Source organism: Saccostrea echinata, unplaced genomic scaffold (assembly GCF_033153115.1).
Source record: "Saccostrea echinata isolate AGI-Se365-2 ecotype Australia unplaced genomic scaffold, CSIRO_AGI_Sech_v1 ptg000054l, whole genome shotgun sequence".
In the NCBI taxonomy this organism is placed as follows: domain Eukaryota; kingdom Metazoa; phylum Mollusca; class Bivalvia; order Ostreida; family Ostreidae; genus Saccostrea; species Saccostrea echinata.
Genome location: NW_026889803.1, coordinates 53,054,237 through 53,071,906, shown reverse-complemented (window position 1 = coordinate 53,071,906; position 17,670 = coordinate 53,054,237). Strand labels below are relative to the sequence as shown.

The following is a 17,670-nucleotide window of genomic DNA, read 5'->3' as shown; positions in this document are numbered from 1 at the left end:
GAAAAAATTAAAATACCGTAATTTTCTTTTAATGTTAAATTACAGTTTAGCGTGAACCACGTTATACATTTGAAACAAAAAAAATTGTTCATTGCAATGTTTTTTATGTATCGTTAGAATTCAACACCTAATCTGGAGAAAAGAGAAAGAAAATGGAGACTAATGCACTGGTCCAAATGGTGTGTCACCTAACGATCTCCAAGTCTCTTTTATCTTTGTGAGCACGTTTTGGAAGTTCAGTACACTGTCATCCTTAACACGTCCTGTTTTCCTCTCGTTTGTACGATAATGATGAACCAGAGCTACCTCTGGTGGTACATAGAATGGCCTACCACCCTGCTTGAACTTCCATACATTATGTATACCAACTACTTCCACTTGTAACGGGTCAACGATATATTTTGATCGTGTAGCTCGTCCATATATTTCATTCTCTCTGAATCGTTTAAGGAATGCATACGCTTTGTATGATTTTGCCATTTTAGATACATTTGAGTTTGTTCTTGCATCTGGCCAATCTAACCTAAAGAATGCAGATCGAAACATGTAGGAGGACATGTTTGCAGGAAGAGAATCTAACAAATTGTGCCAGGATTTGTGGTTTTGGGGAATGATGATTTCATCGAGATCCTGAAACACAACATACCTGCTGGCTCCCCTGTTTCGATTCAAGCAGTCGTTAAGCATTGCCAGCTGACCATAGTAATGAATATCTGGTTCGTCTGTCCGATTTTTCGTCATCGGTAAGTTCCACTGAACCACAGATACAAGTCCTATAGATTCATAGTGTTTTAGCACAATATCCACATTCCAATTCGTGCTATAGTTATAGAAAAAGAAATGATCTGCTCCTAAGATAGAACTAAACTCAATCATTTCCACCAGTTGATAAGCCTTGCTGTACACGGAGTGTAGAGGAGAGACGCACACTGTGAACGTTCGTTCTATGTTTGAGTTATATATAACTGGTAAAACATTCACTGGTTTCTCACAGTCCTCTGTGACGAGGGAAACTGCATGTGGCATACGGGTATTTGGCACTTTACAAGAAAAGATGGCTGCCGTAAACCTGAAAAGAAAGGAACACGCTGTCAAATCTTCACTCAAGCTCAATAAAATGGTGCAAATGATGTCGCTGGGGGTTAAGGGTAAAAAATAATGAAATGTCAAAGAAAATACTTTTTGAATGAATGCATGAATATGTAACCTTTAAGGCAAAAATACAAAAATGAAGTGAACAAATCATATTGAGATATTTTATTTGGCATAAAGTGATTTTTTGAAACGTACGTTACTGTCGCCAACATCGAATAATTACACTTAAATGGCTATTTTTTGTACAAATAACAGTTGAATCTTAAATTAGATAGCATATGTCTTCAAAACATTTATTTGTAAAATGCTTTTAATAAATTATTGAGCATAATCACAAATATATTACCATACTTTTATTTGATATCCCCATGTCGCCAGAAACAAAATAAAAACGGACTGTGACATTAAATATAGTATGAGTATTCGGTATTGTATGCCTGTAAGATTGGAATACGTTTTATTTTGAAGGAAACTTATTGAAAATTAAAAATAAATGGTACAAAGCCTTGTATATGTTACCAATTTTTTGAAATTACATTCTATCTTCCTATTTTACATGCGTATGGATAGGCATGAAACATTCGTTGTATTAGTTTAATAGATGAAATAGAATGATATCATAGTTAAACATGTGATACTTTTTCTTCTATCCAACAACTGTATTCCATGCTCCAACCATGATTTAACAATGTCTTATTGTTAGCTTACTATTTAAGAGAAAATGATTAAATGAAACAACCGTTACCGAAACATTCGTTACTAAACCTCTTAAAAAAGAATGATTTATGAGTTCAAACATCTTCTGCACATATACGTAGTCAAATATTTTGCGCCAGTATTCAAATTTTGACATCCGGAGTACGGTACAGCCTTTTTATGAGTTTCTTCTGAAGTCTAGGAAGTGTTGGTGAGTTTGTTTTCTAGAATGCAATAACAATGAATCAAATGGAATGAATTAGTATGTAACTGTTAATATTTATATAACGACCGACAACAACTACGCAACCAGTATCAATCTGCACCTGAATGTCCTCTATTAGTCCTGAAAGGTGTTGAAACATTCGTTACCGAAGGTAACGAATGTTACGAAATTTTTAACAAATCATATATCAAAACTGCAACAATATTTACAGAATTTCTTTCATGACTAATTGTTCGAATGTAAACTTTATTGATTGATTTGTATCATTTTAAGCTTAAGTTGCATAAATTTTAATATAAACTGATTCTAGAGACGCATTATTGAATACACACATTAATTCTGAAGAAAAACATTAATCGAAATTATTTTGAAAGACATTTTTAGATTGAATCGTATGATATTGATTAAACAAAGGCTTGAGTTTCTATTCTGAATCTACATCAGGGTTTTTTGTTTCTCTCCTATAATTTTGATACTGTTAAACTCGCATTTTATGTTAAGTAACGTACTTTTCAGAATTTTATTTTAGTTGAACTATGGCATTGACCCAAGCAGAAATACGAAGGAAGTTTCCATTGATGGTTAAATGATTTCAAGCTAAAAGTCATCAGAAAAATTGTTATTTACATTATTTTAGGTTCTGTTAAGACGTCTATACAGACAATTTTACATATATCTCTTATCCGTTTGTACATATAGTACAGTTCAAGGAAAATATGACACGATGATATATATGATGCAGTTCAAATTACGATTTCTTTTGACATTTTCAATATAATGGCACAAGTAGAGCAGAAATTACATCTCATGAATTGGTCCATTTTGTTGGAATTAATCTTAAAAACAGTAAATATTACTTCTCATGAAACATTCGTTACATAGGAACGTTGTTGCATTTGAAAGTGTAAATAAGAACAAGATCACAATTCATGAACAACATTTTATTTAACGTTTTTATAAATGGATCCTCTATTCATTTAGAACCCCCATTTGCGCTGGGCAGTTTTGATTTTTCTTGAGGCATATTTGAAATATAAAATTTTAGAGATATGTCAAATTCATTTGAAGAAAAAATATAATACGACAATTTGACTGCATCAATTCATAAAATACATTATGACAGTTGAGGTTTTTTGTCTTATCACGAAAGTAAATAGACTGATTTGCTTTTGACATTGAGGATTTATTACAATCTATATTATTTCATCCTAAAATCTTAAAGGAAAACTATAATATGATACGTAACGCTTGTTTCTCAGCAAATAATGATCAACAATACACCTTTATTTCAAATTGACGTAATTTTTTAACCAATGAACTTAACTTGAAAAATCTTTGGGAATACAAACTTGATATGTTGATCTATCCGAAAATGTTATTAGCAGATGGATAATCAAAAGTCGATTTTTGAAGAAAAAATATCTTGAATTGCACCAATTTATTGAGTTTGGGTGTCTTACGTATTTATTGCTTCTCGTAGTTTTACTTGCTTGGACCATCTCATCCCCCAAACTTTCGTGAAAATTTCTTAATTTTTTTGTATTCTAAGTAGAAGAAAACCAATGCATCTTAATGCAGGAAATTTAGCGTATTTAAACACCAACAGGAAGTTCTACCAAGAAATAATTAAGACGATTGTTTAAATTACTTTCAGTATTAAAATATACATGTACAATAAACCGTAAAAGGCCTTTAAAAACACATTTCACAAAAAACTTTTAGGTTATCATGAATGAACCGATACCCCACCTTGCGGTATTTATTTGCATCTCAGGAAGAACATATAGCCTTGACTTTGACTGGCCTCCAACTGTCAAGATTCTGAGATAATCTAATTCGCTTTTATAATAAAAGATACAATGTAAATTCGGAGGATCTAATCCTAGATCCACTAAAACAAGTGTCCAGACTTGAGCAAGATGACCGATGCCGAAGGCTGAGGCCATTAAGATGTAAGATACAGACGGAGAGATTGTGTCGAATTTAGGTTGAAAATGAAGATTAAAAGAAAAGGATTTTCCATCCAACCTTTGGCACATAGAAGTCTTCACGGAACGGTACTGACGGACGGAAGTAGTGAATATGTCGTGTCTTTCAGCAGATGGTACTATAAACCAAAGCACTAAAATCACATATCCCAAAACAAATAAGAATATATAGCGTAACAATACACGAGGTCCCATGTTTCACCTTTTATTTAGTGGATGGGACACAATAATTCTAATTATACACAGTAATACGTCGATGAATAGTATGCTTAAAAGTCGTTGTAAAATGAAAAATCGTCATGCATAGTCCGATTCTCTCGAAAGACTTTCAATAGCAGTCTTAAAACAAAAGTATACAGGAATTCCCTGGGCGATCGTGCTTGACATGTTGTCAAGACTATTTCTTTGGAAAAACAGAATTTAGTTCTTATTTTGTTATCTCGTTGACAAGTTTTAAATATTCTATTGCATTTCCGTCATATATTTCTTGTAATTATGGGGAAAAAATTAATATCCTGAAGTATTTTTTAAAAATCTCAATGAAACAAAAATTTATTTCCGTTACCTACCCATGCACGTATTATTTATCTTTTAAACTGCAATAGAATAGTTCTTGGAGGACTTATTATTAATCAATAAAGCATCAATTCAAACCAATCCTTGTATACATGACATAAAATCCATATTTTGAAATATTGTAAATAGTATACATAATATGAAGGTATATATTTTTGACTGACCAAGAAATCAACAAATAACATAACTCCAAAAGTAAATAAATGAAATACAAGTTCTGCATTGTACTCAATTATTGGAATCATTGAAACTGATGACTTTTTTGTGAATGTCTTATACTGATCCCCAACAACAACAACAAAAAAGATACATTACCGCAGTCCGTGACTTTCTGGACACAAGAGTAAGGTAGCATTGGTTCTTGTATTGAGTTTATCCTCCGACCATGTTACACACATAAAAGACCGGGGAGGGGCATCCATATCCACAATGGAGACTATCTTAATGTCTGAATCGGTTCCAGAGGCAGAGAAAACCATGACATCATTGGTACCTTTAATAACAGATGTAAATGCTGTCGACATTCGGTCACGTGACTTCCGGTTTCTGAATTGGTTACGGTTTTCTTTTGAATACCTTCTTATCCGGACTGCACTGAACCAGTAAATCGTGAGATGCAAGACGAGCAATAAGAAAATCCAACTGCTGGACCTAGTTCGTTCTACTGCCATTCCTTTTTTCACCACATGATACTGAACACATTCTTTGCGAAAAATACATATAAACTTCACACATTTGTATAAAAGATTGAGCACAATGATTCAACGATGAGGATAATTCATGTAAAGCAGAGGCGTAGTCACAAACTTAAAAGTGGGGGGGCTCAAATCCAAGAAAGATCTAAAACATGTAATATTTTACCAAAATTCCTTGACAAGCAAAAAAAAAAAAAAAAGAAAAAAAGGTCATCAGACGTTATTATTGAGGGGGCACAATGATATGGTAGCTATGTTTTCTATAGTATTCTATATATATATATATATATATATATATATATATATATATATATATATATATATATATATATATATATATATATAAATAAATATATATAATTTATATATATATATATATATATATATATATATATATATATATATATATATATATATATATATATATATATATATATATATATATATATATATATATATATATATATATCGGAGGGCACGTATAAAGTATATTACATTACTATTACTTCAAGAGAAATGCTTACTCAGTTGTTGCTGGAAATAAAATAAATTTGCCATAAAATGAGGTTTACTATAACTTCAACATAGCTGTGATTTTGTTCTACATTAAGTGGGGGGGGGGGCACAGACATACTCTTGCCCCCCCCATATCTGAAAGTGGGGGGGCTAGTGCCCCCGCTGCCCTCCTTGTGACTAGGCCTATGATGTAAAGCATTTATTACTAGATATGTATTAAACGTACTTTAAAATAATTCTATCTTACCTTCTTCACAGTAATGAAAACATACTGAGAGGTCCACATTTTCGTTGTTTGGATGAAAAATATAATATGGGATATTAACATTGTTCTGTAATATACATGTGCACTTGAAATTTTCCAAATGTATCCATGAATTGAATATAAATACTAGAACGGAAATTTCCCTTTAAGTATCAGATATAGATGATGAAAGACCGGAACAAGCAATGCAGCGCTAGATCGAGTTTGTTCTCCAAGTCTTATAGATATGAAGTGGAGGCCACTCTCAATCTATCCTTCCGCATTTTTATACGATTAACAGCGCACTCAAAGCAGCTTCGTAAATTTTTTTTTATTTTTAATTGCTGTTTCTAGGTATTGGGGGCGTTCTTTTATTTGCACGTTTTGTTGATATGATGCCTCGAAACAGCGCTGGCAGAATAAGCGATTTGGACATTTAGTATAATTATACATTTTTTTTCCTCGTTTCACCAAGCATACTGAAAAATGAGAAATAATACTTAGCAAGACTTCCATGGGCCACAATGCTCACCTGAGCCACTATAACCCTTCTGTTCTTCATCAGCAGATTTCCCCCCCTATTTAATCCTATGTAAAACGTATATCACATATTGTATGCAAAACTTCGACCGCCCATTGTGGCCCTATCCACTCCTGGGGAACATGATTTGAACAGACTTGACTCTACACTACCTAAGGATGCTTCCATATAAATATGACTAATCATGGCTTTGCTGGTCTTGAGAAGAAGATTTGATAATCCGTTATGGTCCCACCCTATCCCCGTGCTCATGATTTGAACAAATTTAAATCGACACTATCTGAAGATGCTTCCAAATAAATAAAAGTGATCATGGCTTTGACGTTCCTGAGAAAAAAATTATTGATTTTTCCAAGATATTAACTAGGTAAAATTTTGATCGCCATAATTGTAGCCCAACTCTTCCTAAAAGGGTCAAGATTTGAATGAACTTGAATCGACAGAACCCGAGGATGCTTCCATAAAAAAAATTGCTGATAAGGCTTTGGTGTGCTTGAGAAAAGACTTTTTAAAGATTTTGCCTTTATGTTCCTAGGAAAAACTTTGATCCTTAATAGCCATTGTGGCCCCACCCTACCCCAGAGGTCATCATTTGAACAAACTTTAATGAACACTACCTGAGGATGCTTCCATATAAAAATGACTGATCATAGCTTTGCTGTTCTTGATAACGATTTTTAAAGATTTTTCTTATATATCCCTATGTAAAACATTGATCGCCCATTGTGGCCCCATCCTACCCCCCCCCCCCCCGGGGGGGATGCATGATTTGTACAAGCTTGAATCTACACTATATCAGTATGCTTTCGTATAAGTTTCATCTTTTTTGGCCCATTGCTTCTTGAGAAGATTTTTAAATTATTCCACTCAATTTTCACTATCTCTTAATCATCTCATCTTGGAAGAGGGTGTGGTCCTCCATTTGTATAAACTTGAATTCTATTCAGCCAAGGATACTTTGTGCCTAGTCTGGTTGAAATTGGCCCAATGTTTCTGGAGAACTTGAAATTTTGTAAAGTTTACGAAAACAACCATGGACAACGGACAAATTTCGAACAGATAAGCTAGCTTACATGTAGGCCTTTTACTCAGGTGAGCTAGAAAAGCTAATCAAAGATATTTATTATATAGAGCAGACATGGACAACAAAGTTATTCACGTAATATTCTTATAAAATTGGTAATTCCAACATTAAAGTTGGCTTTTCTAACTTTAATCAGGGCTTTTCCAACTTTAAAGTTGGCTTTTCCAACGTTTTATGACTTCCTGTGCTTTATTTGTAAAATTTGTAGCTTAATTGACTGTTGTTGCTGTTTATTAATAGAAAGAAACGATTTATACTTATGAAATCAGTTATGATGAAAGAAGGAATATAATACGTGTGCTAGTAATTTTCATTTGTTATGTTTTCATATACAGATTTGATACATTTAGTACAGTTGTTTTGTAGCATGAAAAAATAGTGTTGGTTCGTCCTAATATACAGTCGTTTGACTAGTTGCGAATAGGGAACCGATTAGGCGGTGCTATAAAAATATACGGCATTATTTCAAAATCTAATTGGTTTGTCAAAGTAGTTCAATGACTTGCGGAATTAAATGTTGTTTCATAAAAGTTCAGCCTTTCAAAAAAACTTTTTATTTTAGCAAGATAACATGGGTACTCATTTTACTAGTTAAGAATAAGCCGACGAGTTCCGAATATCTTAGCGGTTCCCATGCAATTCGACCCTAAGTTAAAAATATCCGTTTCACACATTATCAATTGACATGCCTAGGAAAAGGCGCGGATCCCGGAATTTTTCCGGGGGGGGGGGGTAAAAAAAAATTCAATCCAGAAATATCTTGACAAGCAAAAAAAAAAACCTATCAAGACCAGAAAATATCTTCACAAAAAGAAAAAAAAACAAGATGTGTTTGTGAAACACTGATGCCCCCGTATGGCAGCTTATGGCGAGTGAAAGTTAAAGTTTCTCAAATGCAAGTCAAACTCCTAGGTCAAGGTCAAGAGATCAAAAAGAAAGAGCTTGTCAATAGATATACCTGGTAAATACGAAAGCCCAAGCACAAACCATTCAAAAGTTATGGTCAAAGATAATGTTTTCTAAAAGTGGGTCAAACTCCAAGGTCAAAATTAATGGTACGCAGGGGAAGACCTTGCAGTAAGAAATACACATGCAAAATATAAAAGTCCTAGCACCAACTGTTCAAAAGTTATGGCGAAGCTTAGATTTTTTTTAAAAGTAGGTCAAACTCCAAGGTCAAGAGGTCAAAATTGTTGGCATCCCAAGGAAGGTCTTGTCACAAGGAATATACCTGTGAAATTTGAAAGCCCTTGTACTAACTGTTCAAAAGTTATGGCCAAGATTACAGGTTTTAAAAGTGGGTGTAACAATAAGGTCAAGGTCAAAAGGTAAAAAAAAATACTTACACCCATGGAAAGGTCTTGTCACGATGAATATACATGTGAGATACGAAAGTCCTAGCACCGACTGTTTAAAACTTATGGCCAAGGTTAAAGTTGGGTAAATTTTTGCATTAAACTCCAAGGTCAAGGTCAAGAGGTCAAATATGTTGGTATCCAAAGGAAGGTCTTGTCACAAGAAATACACATGTGAAATATGAAAGCCATTGCTATAACTAATCAAAAGTTATTGGCAATGTTAAAGTTTTTTTGCGGACAAACAGACAAACAGACAGACAGAGTAAAAACTATATACCCCGAATCTTCGATTACGGATAAAAGAGCAAAACGTAATGTCAATATCCAAAATCCTATTGTGTGGAGAAGGTGGTGGGGCTGGGGTCCACGTTTTCGGGGGGAAGGGGAGGGTCCAAAGTCATTTTTTATTTGCTTCAGTATAATTATACTCTAATAACTCCGCAAATTCCGGGGGGGGGGGTCCGGATCCAGCCCCCCTCATTTAGATCCGCGCATGTCTACATTGAGAGGAGAGAACGACAACTCTGTAAGGGAGATTGCTAATTTTGGAAGATGCAAAATATGAAACTTAATGCATACATGTAAGCGCAATGTGATTTTTTGAGGAACACGTGATTATATGATCTAGAAAGTGATGATGTAATTCACAAAAGTGACTTAAAAGTCAATAATGTTGCATTTAATTGTGAACTAAAAAGTCTTATATATCGAGAACTTTATACTGAAACTAGGGATTCCGATGGCAATCGAATATAGAATTGCCAATCGCAAGACGTTCCGACTGATTAGTCGGTTAATCGTATCAAAAATTCTCAACATAGCTACATGTACACTCGAACAAGTAAGACTATAAAGATGTTCATGTAGTAATATTATGCTTATATTTATATATGATCACTATAATCCATTATGCTCTCTCCAAATATTTAGTGTTAGAGAATTAGTGATGAAGACAGGGATGGGGAAGATGAAAGTTTACATAAAATTTTGACAAACTATGTACGTGTGAAGGAATGGAAGACACGTTTCTTTTCTCTATCTTGTTTTCATTAACGACTTGTTAAATGAGCTACAACCTCCGAACTCAAACCACAGTTATATTCGATAACAATTACCACTCTCCAGCGCTCGCAGATGACATTGCATGCATTGCACTCTCTCCCTCATCTCTGCAGTCGATGATGAATATTGTGCATCGATATGCCTGTCTATGGCGCTTTGAATATAACGCTTCTAAGTCAAGCATTCTGCAATTCCGCGCTAAAGGCCAAAGACATCCTGCAGAAAAAGACATTAGCTTGGGAGACTCTAAAATACAATACGGAAAAGTATACGAACATCTAGGAATACCTTTTAGCAGCAATACTAAATCAAGATCTCGAATCATTAATGCTTGCTCCAAGGGATGGAAATCATTCTACGCTTTAACTGATATGGATATATCTCTTGTAAACCCAAGGACGATGTCTCATCTCTACAGAACTGTAGTCATGCCATCTGTTCTTTATGGCTGCGAATTGTGGAACCATACGGTGAACCAAGATATAAGACGCCTTAACACCCTGCAACACGGCATATGCAAACAAGTTTTGAACCTTCCTAAACTTACCAGATCTGATATTTGTGAACAACTCATGGGTCTCCTTCCAATCACTGCAGAAATTGATACCAGGAAACTTCTTTTCTTTGGCAGACTTTGTAGACTAGATATCAACTGTCTTTCAAAAAAGATCTTTACTTCGCGCTTATTCTCCTTCCTCTATCAACTAAGTGAGGACCAAATGGGATTCATCCCGGATGTATTATTTCTTCTCCAGACGTACCAACTTTCCCATTACTTGAATATCTGGCTTTCTTCTGGATCGTTCCCATCAAAATTATCATGGAAATCTACAGTGCGTTCAACAGTTTACAAAAACCACACTCTTCAACGTAGTTTGACCCAGACTTTTTCAGATTTAATGCGGTATTTTGTATATCAAAGCCTATCAACATGTGGAAAATGTGGAAATTCAAAACTTTAAATTCATCTGTAAACTCATTGTATCAAAACCCACTCAAAATCCGTTTGCATGCGTGTTATGTGGTCACCCTGTTACTGACGTTTTTTCCCATGCTACATTATCCTGTCCAGCCCTTTCGAATATATGGTGGAACTCTCTATCTGAATCGTTTAACGTTCACCTTGAAGCTGAATTAAGCGGTCTTCCAGAAGACGAATTATTCAACATTCTTCTTGGAAGACCAACACAAACAGTAATGACTGCAAAAAAAAGAAATCGAATTTAAAAAACTGAATTCCATACACATCGTCTCCTCCTGTGCACTCTACAACAGGCAATGCAAACGCACATCCACCCCCTTTACCACAAAATAGTGTATGATATGTGTATTATTTTCTGCATTCGCAGTTTTGCGTATTTTTGTTCTTTGATTTTTTTTCTTCTCTTTTTTCATTACTTATATTATGTATTCTTTCTTCTCCTCACACTTTGATTGATTCATAATTTATTTGTGTCATATTTGTCATGTTAAAAATCTCTGTAATAGAGGAAATAATGATGAATGAATGAACAGAAGGCAACGATCATTTAATTAAAATCATTAAAGAAACACGGGACAGGGTGGGTAACGACATGTGTTTAAACAACAATTAACGACTCGAAAAGTGACCAATTACCCCCAGGATGTCAATCTGGAGAGCCTTAATTATCTCTGAATCAGCTTAAATCTATTAGATAGGTGAACAGGCTAACATTTCAAAAATGTTCTTAATTTGTATTTTTGAAATTGAATTTTCAGGAAATTGTAGTCAAATTTACACATATATTAATTTTTTCCGACTAACCGATTACAGATTTTCTAACCGATTACCATCGTTCCGACCGAGTAACCGGTTAACCGATCCCTAATTGAAACCCGTAATATCAAGTTGTGACTTAAATTATTTTGCATAATTATTTTCTTTGCAGATTCTTGTTTTTTATGGATTCTTCAGATATTTTTATTGATATTTAATGAATTTGTACAACTGTTTAATGAAATCTCTGTGCGTGAGAAAGGTGAAAAGAGATTATTTATTGTTATTTTGAAGCGCGCTTCCTCTTTATGATGATGAAAAAGCTTAGATATTGGTATCAGAGGAAATCATCTCATGTATAACTAATATACAAATGCACCACCATACCAATGTAAACTCCCACTATAATCCATTTTGCTCTCTCTCTCTCTCTCTCCAAATATTTAGTGTTAGAGAATTAGTGATGAAGACAGGGATGGGGAAGATGAAAGTTTACATAAAATTTTGACAAACTATGTACGTGTGAAGGAATGGAAGACACATGTTTCTGTAAATTTTTAACTTGTAGTGATGATTTTAAAAAAAATAAGTAAGTAAATAATTTTTTTTATTTCCAATTTTGGGCCCATGAAGGGCATATGAGAACAACATCAAACATAAATAAGAGAACAAATTAACAATAGAAAGGGTAAGAGATCCAAAAGATAGATACATGTATTTTCCAATTTTGGGCCCAGAAGGCATACAAGCTTTTTACAATAAAAGATAGAAAGTTCTGAATGAAAGGTTACAAACACACAGATAAACACACACACACACACACACACACATGCATATATATGATATAATCCATAAAAGTAACTTTAGGTGCAGCAGTTGGGGTTATCAAACTGCAATTGACATGTGGATAATTATCTTTAACAAATTTTGAGACAGCAGTCATATACAAATAGCAACATGTATTTCAGTAATCCAGATACATGTAATTATACAGACTGTATAATGGTTAAATTCATCCTGTGACAATATTGTTTTGTGTTTGAAAACATTTAAATATATATTCTTCAAAACGATTTACTATTACACTATTTTCATCAGTCATGATCCACACTAATTTATTCTTATTTGATAATGGGGAGAAATTTTTATTTTTATTTTGAATGTATTCTACAAGTTCTTTTCTTTGTGATTCATATCCAGAACATTCAAATGTGAAATGAGTTTCGTCTTCTATCGAGTTTGAGGTGCAATTTCTACATTTTCGATCTTCAACAGGAATATTTCTTTATCTGTCTAGTTCAGTCGCTAACTTATAAATGAGAACTTACAGGAAAATTTCAAATTTGTGAAGCATCCGAGTACATCTTGTTTTTTTTATAACTGAAAAATATTCCTCTCTACATGTGTACATAAGATCGCGGAACATTAACTGGCAAAATTGGAAATATGCAGCTTACGTCATTTCCATCTGTTACAGTGAAAAGGTTTAATGATAGACAATGAAATGGGCGGGTACAATTCGACACGGACGTCCGAGAAAACATTTGATTGAAATTCTAGTTTGAAGTTCATTTTCAATCCACCTGAGCTGTTTTCAAACCTAAAGTGTGAATGTATGATCCAAAAGACAAATAATTTCAATTCCCAAATACATGTTGTTTGAAATTCATATTTATATGAGTTTTTTAGCCTATAATTTTAAGGACACGTAAAAGTATAGAAGGCAGTGATTATTTTTTCAGGGGACGGCCGTTTGATTCTAGAAAGGGGGGGGGGTGGGGCGGTCAAAAATTGTGAAGTCAGATCATGCCTTCACATGACAAAATATACATGTATTCTAGGATGACAAGAGTCTTTTTTTTTTTAGTTTTGTCTTCACAGACAAATGTTTAACTAACAAAAACAGGGAGGGATTGTTCAAACTAAAAGAAAATTGACTTTCTTATTTATTTCCAAGATCGTTCAGCACCCCCCCCCCCCCCCAGCACATACATACACATACCAAACAGAAATCAAATATTTGTCCCATTATATTTCTTTAAAAACACTGGACAGAAAATTCTGATTTATATAAATTTCAAACTATCTCCGAAATTGAAATTATTTGTCTTCTGGGTCAATCAGTAACACTGTGCGTTCTAAAGTAGCTGAGGTGGATTGAAAATGAATTTCAAACTGGAATTTCAATCCAATGTTTTCTCGGACGTCCGTGTCGAATTGTACCCGTCCATTTCATTGTCTATCATTAAATCTTTTCACTGTAACAGATGGAAATGACGTAAGCTGCATATTCCCAATTTTGCCAGTTAATGTTCCGCGGTCTTAGTCTTGTCTTAAATAAAAGCATATTTTCGTAATTTACCTTTCTGATTTATAGCACATCCTGACAAATTTTTACTCCATATATCTTTAAATCTTTCTTTTAGCTTAATATCATAAACTTGTGATTGTAGGTTTTTAGAAAATATATTATCACAGGATATTCCTATTTGTTTCAATAAGAAATCAACATTACTCAACCAACAGTTCTTCTTGTTATGATATAACATTTTGTTCTCCTCCAATGCATTAGCAAGTAATGGATAATCCTCTGATTTGTGAATATGTCGTAAACATTTAACACTGTTAAATACAATCTCAATATATAACGGATATCGTCCTAATTCACCTAAGACAGCATGGTTGGAAGCTTTTTTTAACCCCACATATGTATTTAGAGCTTTAACATATAGCTTATCTTCATATAGATTTTTTTAAAATAGAATTTTCAACAATATGATTTTAATATAACTTATAGTAGCTGCACATTCTGAATTTATAGCTAATAATACTATATATGGTTGATAATAATTTATAGTTAATAATAAAAATAACACAAGGTATCTAACTCCAAATGACACGTGGTGGAGTAACCCCTCGCCAGAATCGCAGTCAATAAGGGGACGACCATTTGATTCTGAGAAGGGGGGGTGGCAAATTTTTTTCGAGTCAGATTATTTATTTTCATGCCAGTCAAGGACATAATTATCATAATTATTTTCAAGATGATCAAAGACAGATTTTCTTCTTCACTGAAAAAAGTTTCACAATCAAAAAAGTAGAAGAAAAAAAAAAGAAAGAAGTAAGTAAGTAAACACCCGAACTCCAAAATTTTATTTCTTGGGGGGGGGGGGGGGTAGCGCTAGTCAAGAACAGATTATTTATTTTCTTGCCAGTCGAGGACATTTTATTTATTGTCAACTTTTTCGAAGGCAGATTATTTATTTCCAAAATCTGCCCTGCCCCTCCCCCCCTCCCACCATTCCCCCTCAGAATCAAACGGTCATTTGATTTTTTAAATGATCTTTTTAACTTTTTAAAAAAAAGAGAGAGAGGGAGAGAGATTAAAAACAACAAAGATACACAAGTACAATAGGATATTTTACTGTTATCTTTAAAAATTGGTAAAACTAACAAAAAATATTTATAGCCTAGAATTTGGATAGGCCCTAATGCACATTAAAATATTTAGGAGATTTCTTATCACGCGATTAGCGAATGTGCAACGCTTGTGGGTCTCCTATGCGTTTCGGTACACCTACTTCTCGAGTAATGCCATATGGCAAGTAAGGATTTTTTAAAATAAATGACTTGAGTTTCATACTTGTATTTTGTATCTAAATTATAAACCACATATTCTTTACATTATTATAGAATGTGTTTTGCATCATACCATATACGAGATTTTATCTTTTAAATAGTCCTGTTATCTGACTTTACAAAGCATTAAGCGTCCGGTTAACATAGATCACGTGGAAAATTTGTAAACATAAATTAAATCGTCCAGTGATCAGCTGGTAAGCACATGGAACAGGAGTCGAATCAGATTGACAGGCAATATGTGGAAGGTAGGAGGTGAAAAATATCTTGTGGGGACAGTTAACAAGTACTTTACTGAAAAAGTACGATACACAGCATCGAAAAGAGCTATATCATGTGTGTCCTCAACAGTCGCTGACCAGTGGCCGAAGCCCAGCCCAATCGATGACAGATGGCCAAACACCGTGAATCAAATGCCATGCTATAAATCAACAAAGGTTGGACTCAATATCGCTGTTCATCTAACAGTTCGACATTTTAGTGTGTCTGTACTGCATCAAAGTCAAGCTGCCACAGTCAAGGTTGATAACAGAGGTGCGAGTGACCCCACCCCTCAAGGAATCCAGGGAGATGACTGTGTTAACTTTCGGTTGTGGATGGAAAGTTGTCAACGTTACGGACTTCCAGGCTGTGACGAACAAGCCAATCACATAGTGTCTGGACGCAAAACTCTATCTGAAGTATTTCGAGAACAAGAACAGGTCATTATAGACATTGCCAGAAATTATTCACAGGTCAAGAAAAAGAAAAAAGTTGAAAGTGAAAAGCAAATTTCACACCAAGGAGTTCAAGGGGATTGTGGGTACTGTGCACCTGTTGATTCTTCTGATAGCTGCATTCAGGGAGTACAGGGCCTTAACATCTTAGATAGCCTAGTGAACATTGCCTCCCCACAAGGAATACAAGGGGACGAATGTGTGCAGTTCAAACTTTGGCTGGAAAACTGTCATCGGTTTGGACTCACAGGGGAGTGCGAGGAACAACTTAACAGTATCAAGAAAGGAAGAAAAACACTAGCACAAATATTTGAAGAGCAGGATATTCTTATAAGGAAAATCGTTCAAGAGTACAAATCTAACAGGTCCAAAACTGAATTAAGTTGATAATGATCATGATGATGGATGCTTAATGACCTAACTGTACTACATTGATTTGTTAACCTTTTTAAAGAGCAGAACTTAAAAGACCTTAAATCCTGTTGAAAAGTGTTGTTAACTTTTGTAAAAATCTAATCTGATTAAAATTGGCATTTAAATTAAAGCAATAGTGTATCAGAACAGTTTTTTTTATTCAGATTGTCTAAAAATTGTGTAAGAATAGTATAGCTTTATTACAATGTACATGTAGTAGAAAATTAATAAATGTATAATGTATATAATATATTATAATGATTAAGTTTTGTGTGTATTCATCAGTGGTATGATAAAAAATGTATTTATAATTCTTATATTTGCTGATTTGAAAGGTGGTTAATATTTACGTTAGAGAGTACTCCATGTACAAGTATTATAAATTCCGGTGATTTCAGCAGTGCCAGACTTTTTATAAAGTGAAAAGATTGCCCTGTAAATTCAGTTCAATATATTTTGTTTAATATGCTTTTGCAGATTTTCATTTTCAATACTAGACATGTCTTTTTTTAATACACATATCACATACACAAGCATGAATAATTCAAGATTCTGTATGTTTTTCCTAGTTGATAAAATGTTAATTTTCCTAGCAAATTGGTCCTCATTTTGCTAATATTTTTTCATGTTTTTCTTAGAAATATTTCATGATTGAAACAATTAATAATATAAACCTACAAAGTTTTATATAAATGATAAAAAATGAAGATTATTGAAAAAATATTATATGTATTCATATAAAAAATGTTTATGTTATGTATCCAATTGCAAATAAAATGATTTATTCACAATGTCAGACTGAACTGAAATTTATTTAAGAAATGGGGGTCATGTTAGACCTGTTGTGGCATTAAGGTTTTAGTATGGTCAAATTTGATCAAATATAAGTATGCAGCCCTGTACAGTAGGGGTAAGGTTTGAGGGAGAAAGACTCTACTCACTATAATGCATTCTTTTTCTGTGTAGATGACAATTTTCTCTCAGAGGGTGGAAATAGAAATGAAATTCAAACTACAATATTGATTTATTAATTGCAGAGTTATCTCTCTTGGTGTTGATGCACTATGTAGGCTTAAAAATGA

At 33.8% G+C, this 17,670-nt stretch overlaps 2 protein-coding genes across 2 annotated transcripts; one reads left to right on the top strand and one right to left on the bottom strand.

The window, feature by feature from the left end:
* Nucleotides 1-54: 54 nt before the first annotated feature.
* On the bottom strand, nt 55-6,166 carry LOC133204890 (uncharacterized). Its single transcript, XM_061340633.1, has 3 exons — nt 6,040-6,166; nt 4,897-5,284; nt 55-1,069 (listed from the first exon to the last, which is right to left on the bottom strand). The coding sequence occupies exons 2-3, from the start codon at nt 5,250-5,252 to the stop codon at nt 160-162; spliced, it is 1,266 nt and encodes a 421-aa protein (XP_061196617.1). The 5' UTR covers nt 5,253-5,284; nt 6,040-6,166; the 3' UTR covers nt 55-159.
* Nucleotides 6,167-15,637: 9,471 nt separating this feature from the next.
* Nucleotides 15,638-17,379, top strand: LOC133172397 (uncharacterized). Its single transcript, XM_061307274.1, has one exon. The coding sequence runs from the start codon at nt 15,698-15,700 to the stop codon at nt 16,559-16,561; it is 864 nt and encodes a 287-aa protein (XP_061163258.1). The 5' UTR covers nt 15,638-15,697; the 3' UTR covers nt 16,562-17,379.
* Nucleotides 17,380-17,670: the final 291 nt, after the last annotated feature.

What these genes read in the sequence shown, in the direction of transcription:
- LOC133204890 (XM_061340633.1), bottom strand. Translation starts at nt 5,252, where the DNA reads ATGGCAGTAGAACGAACTAGGTCCAGCAGTTGGATTTTCTTATTGCTC. An exon ending in CCAGAAAGTCACGGACTGCG is followed by an intron (nt 1,070 to 4,896) that starts GTAATGTATCTT and finishes CTTTCTTTTCAG; the next exon opens with GTTTACGGCAGCCATCTTTT.
- LOC133172397 (XM_061307274.1), top strand. Translation starts at nt 15,698, where the DNA reads ATGTGGAAGGTAGGAGGTGAAAAATATCTTGTGGGGACAGTTAACAAG.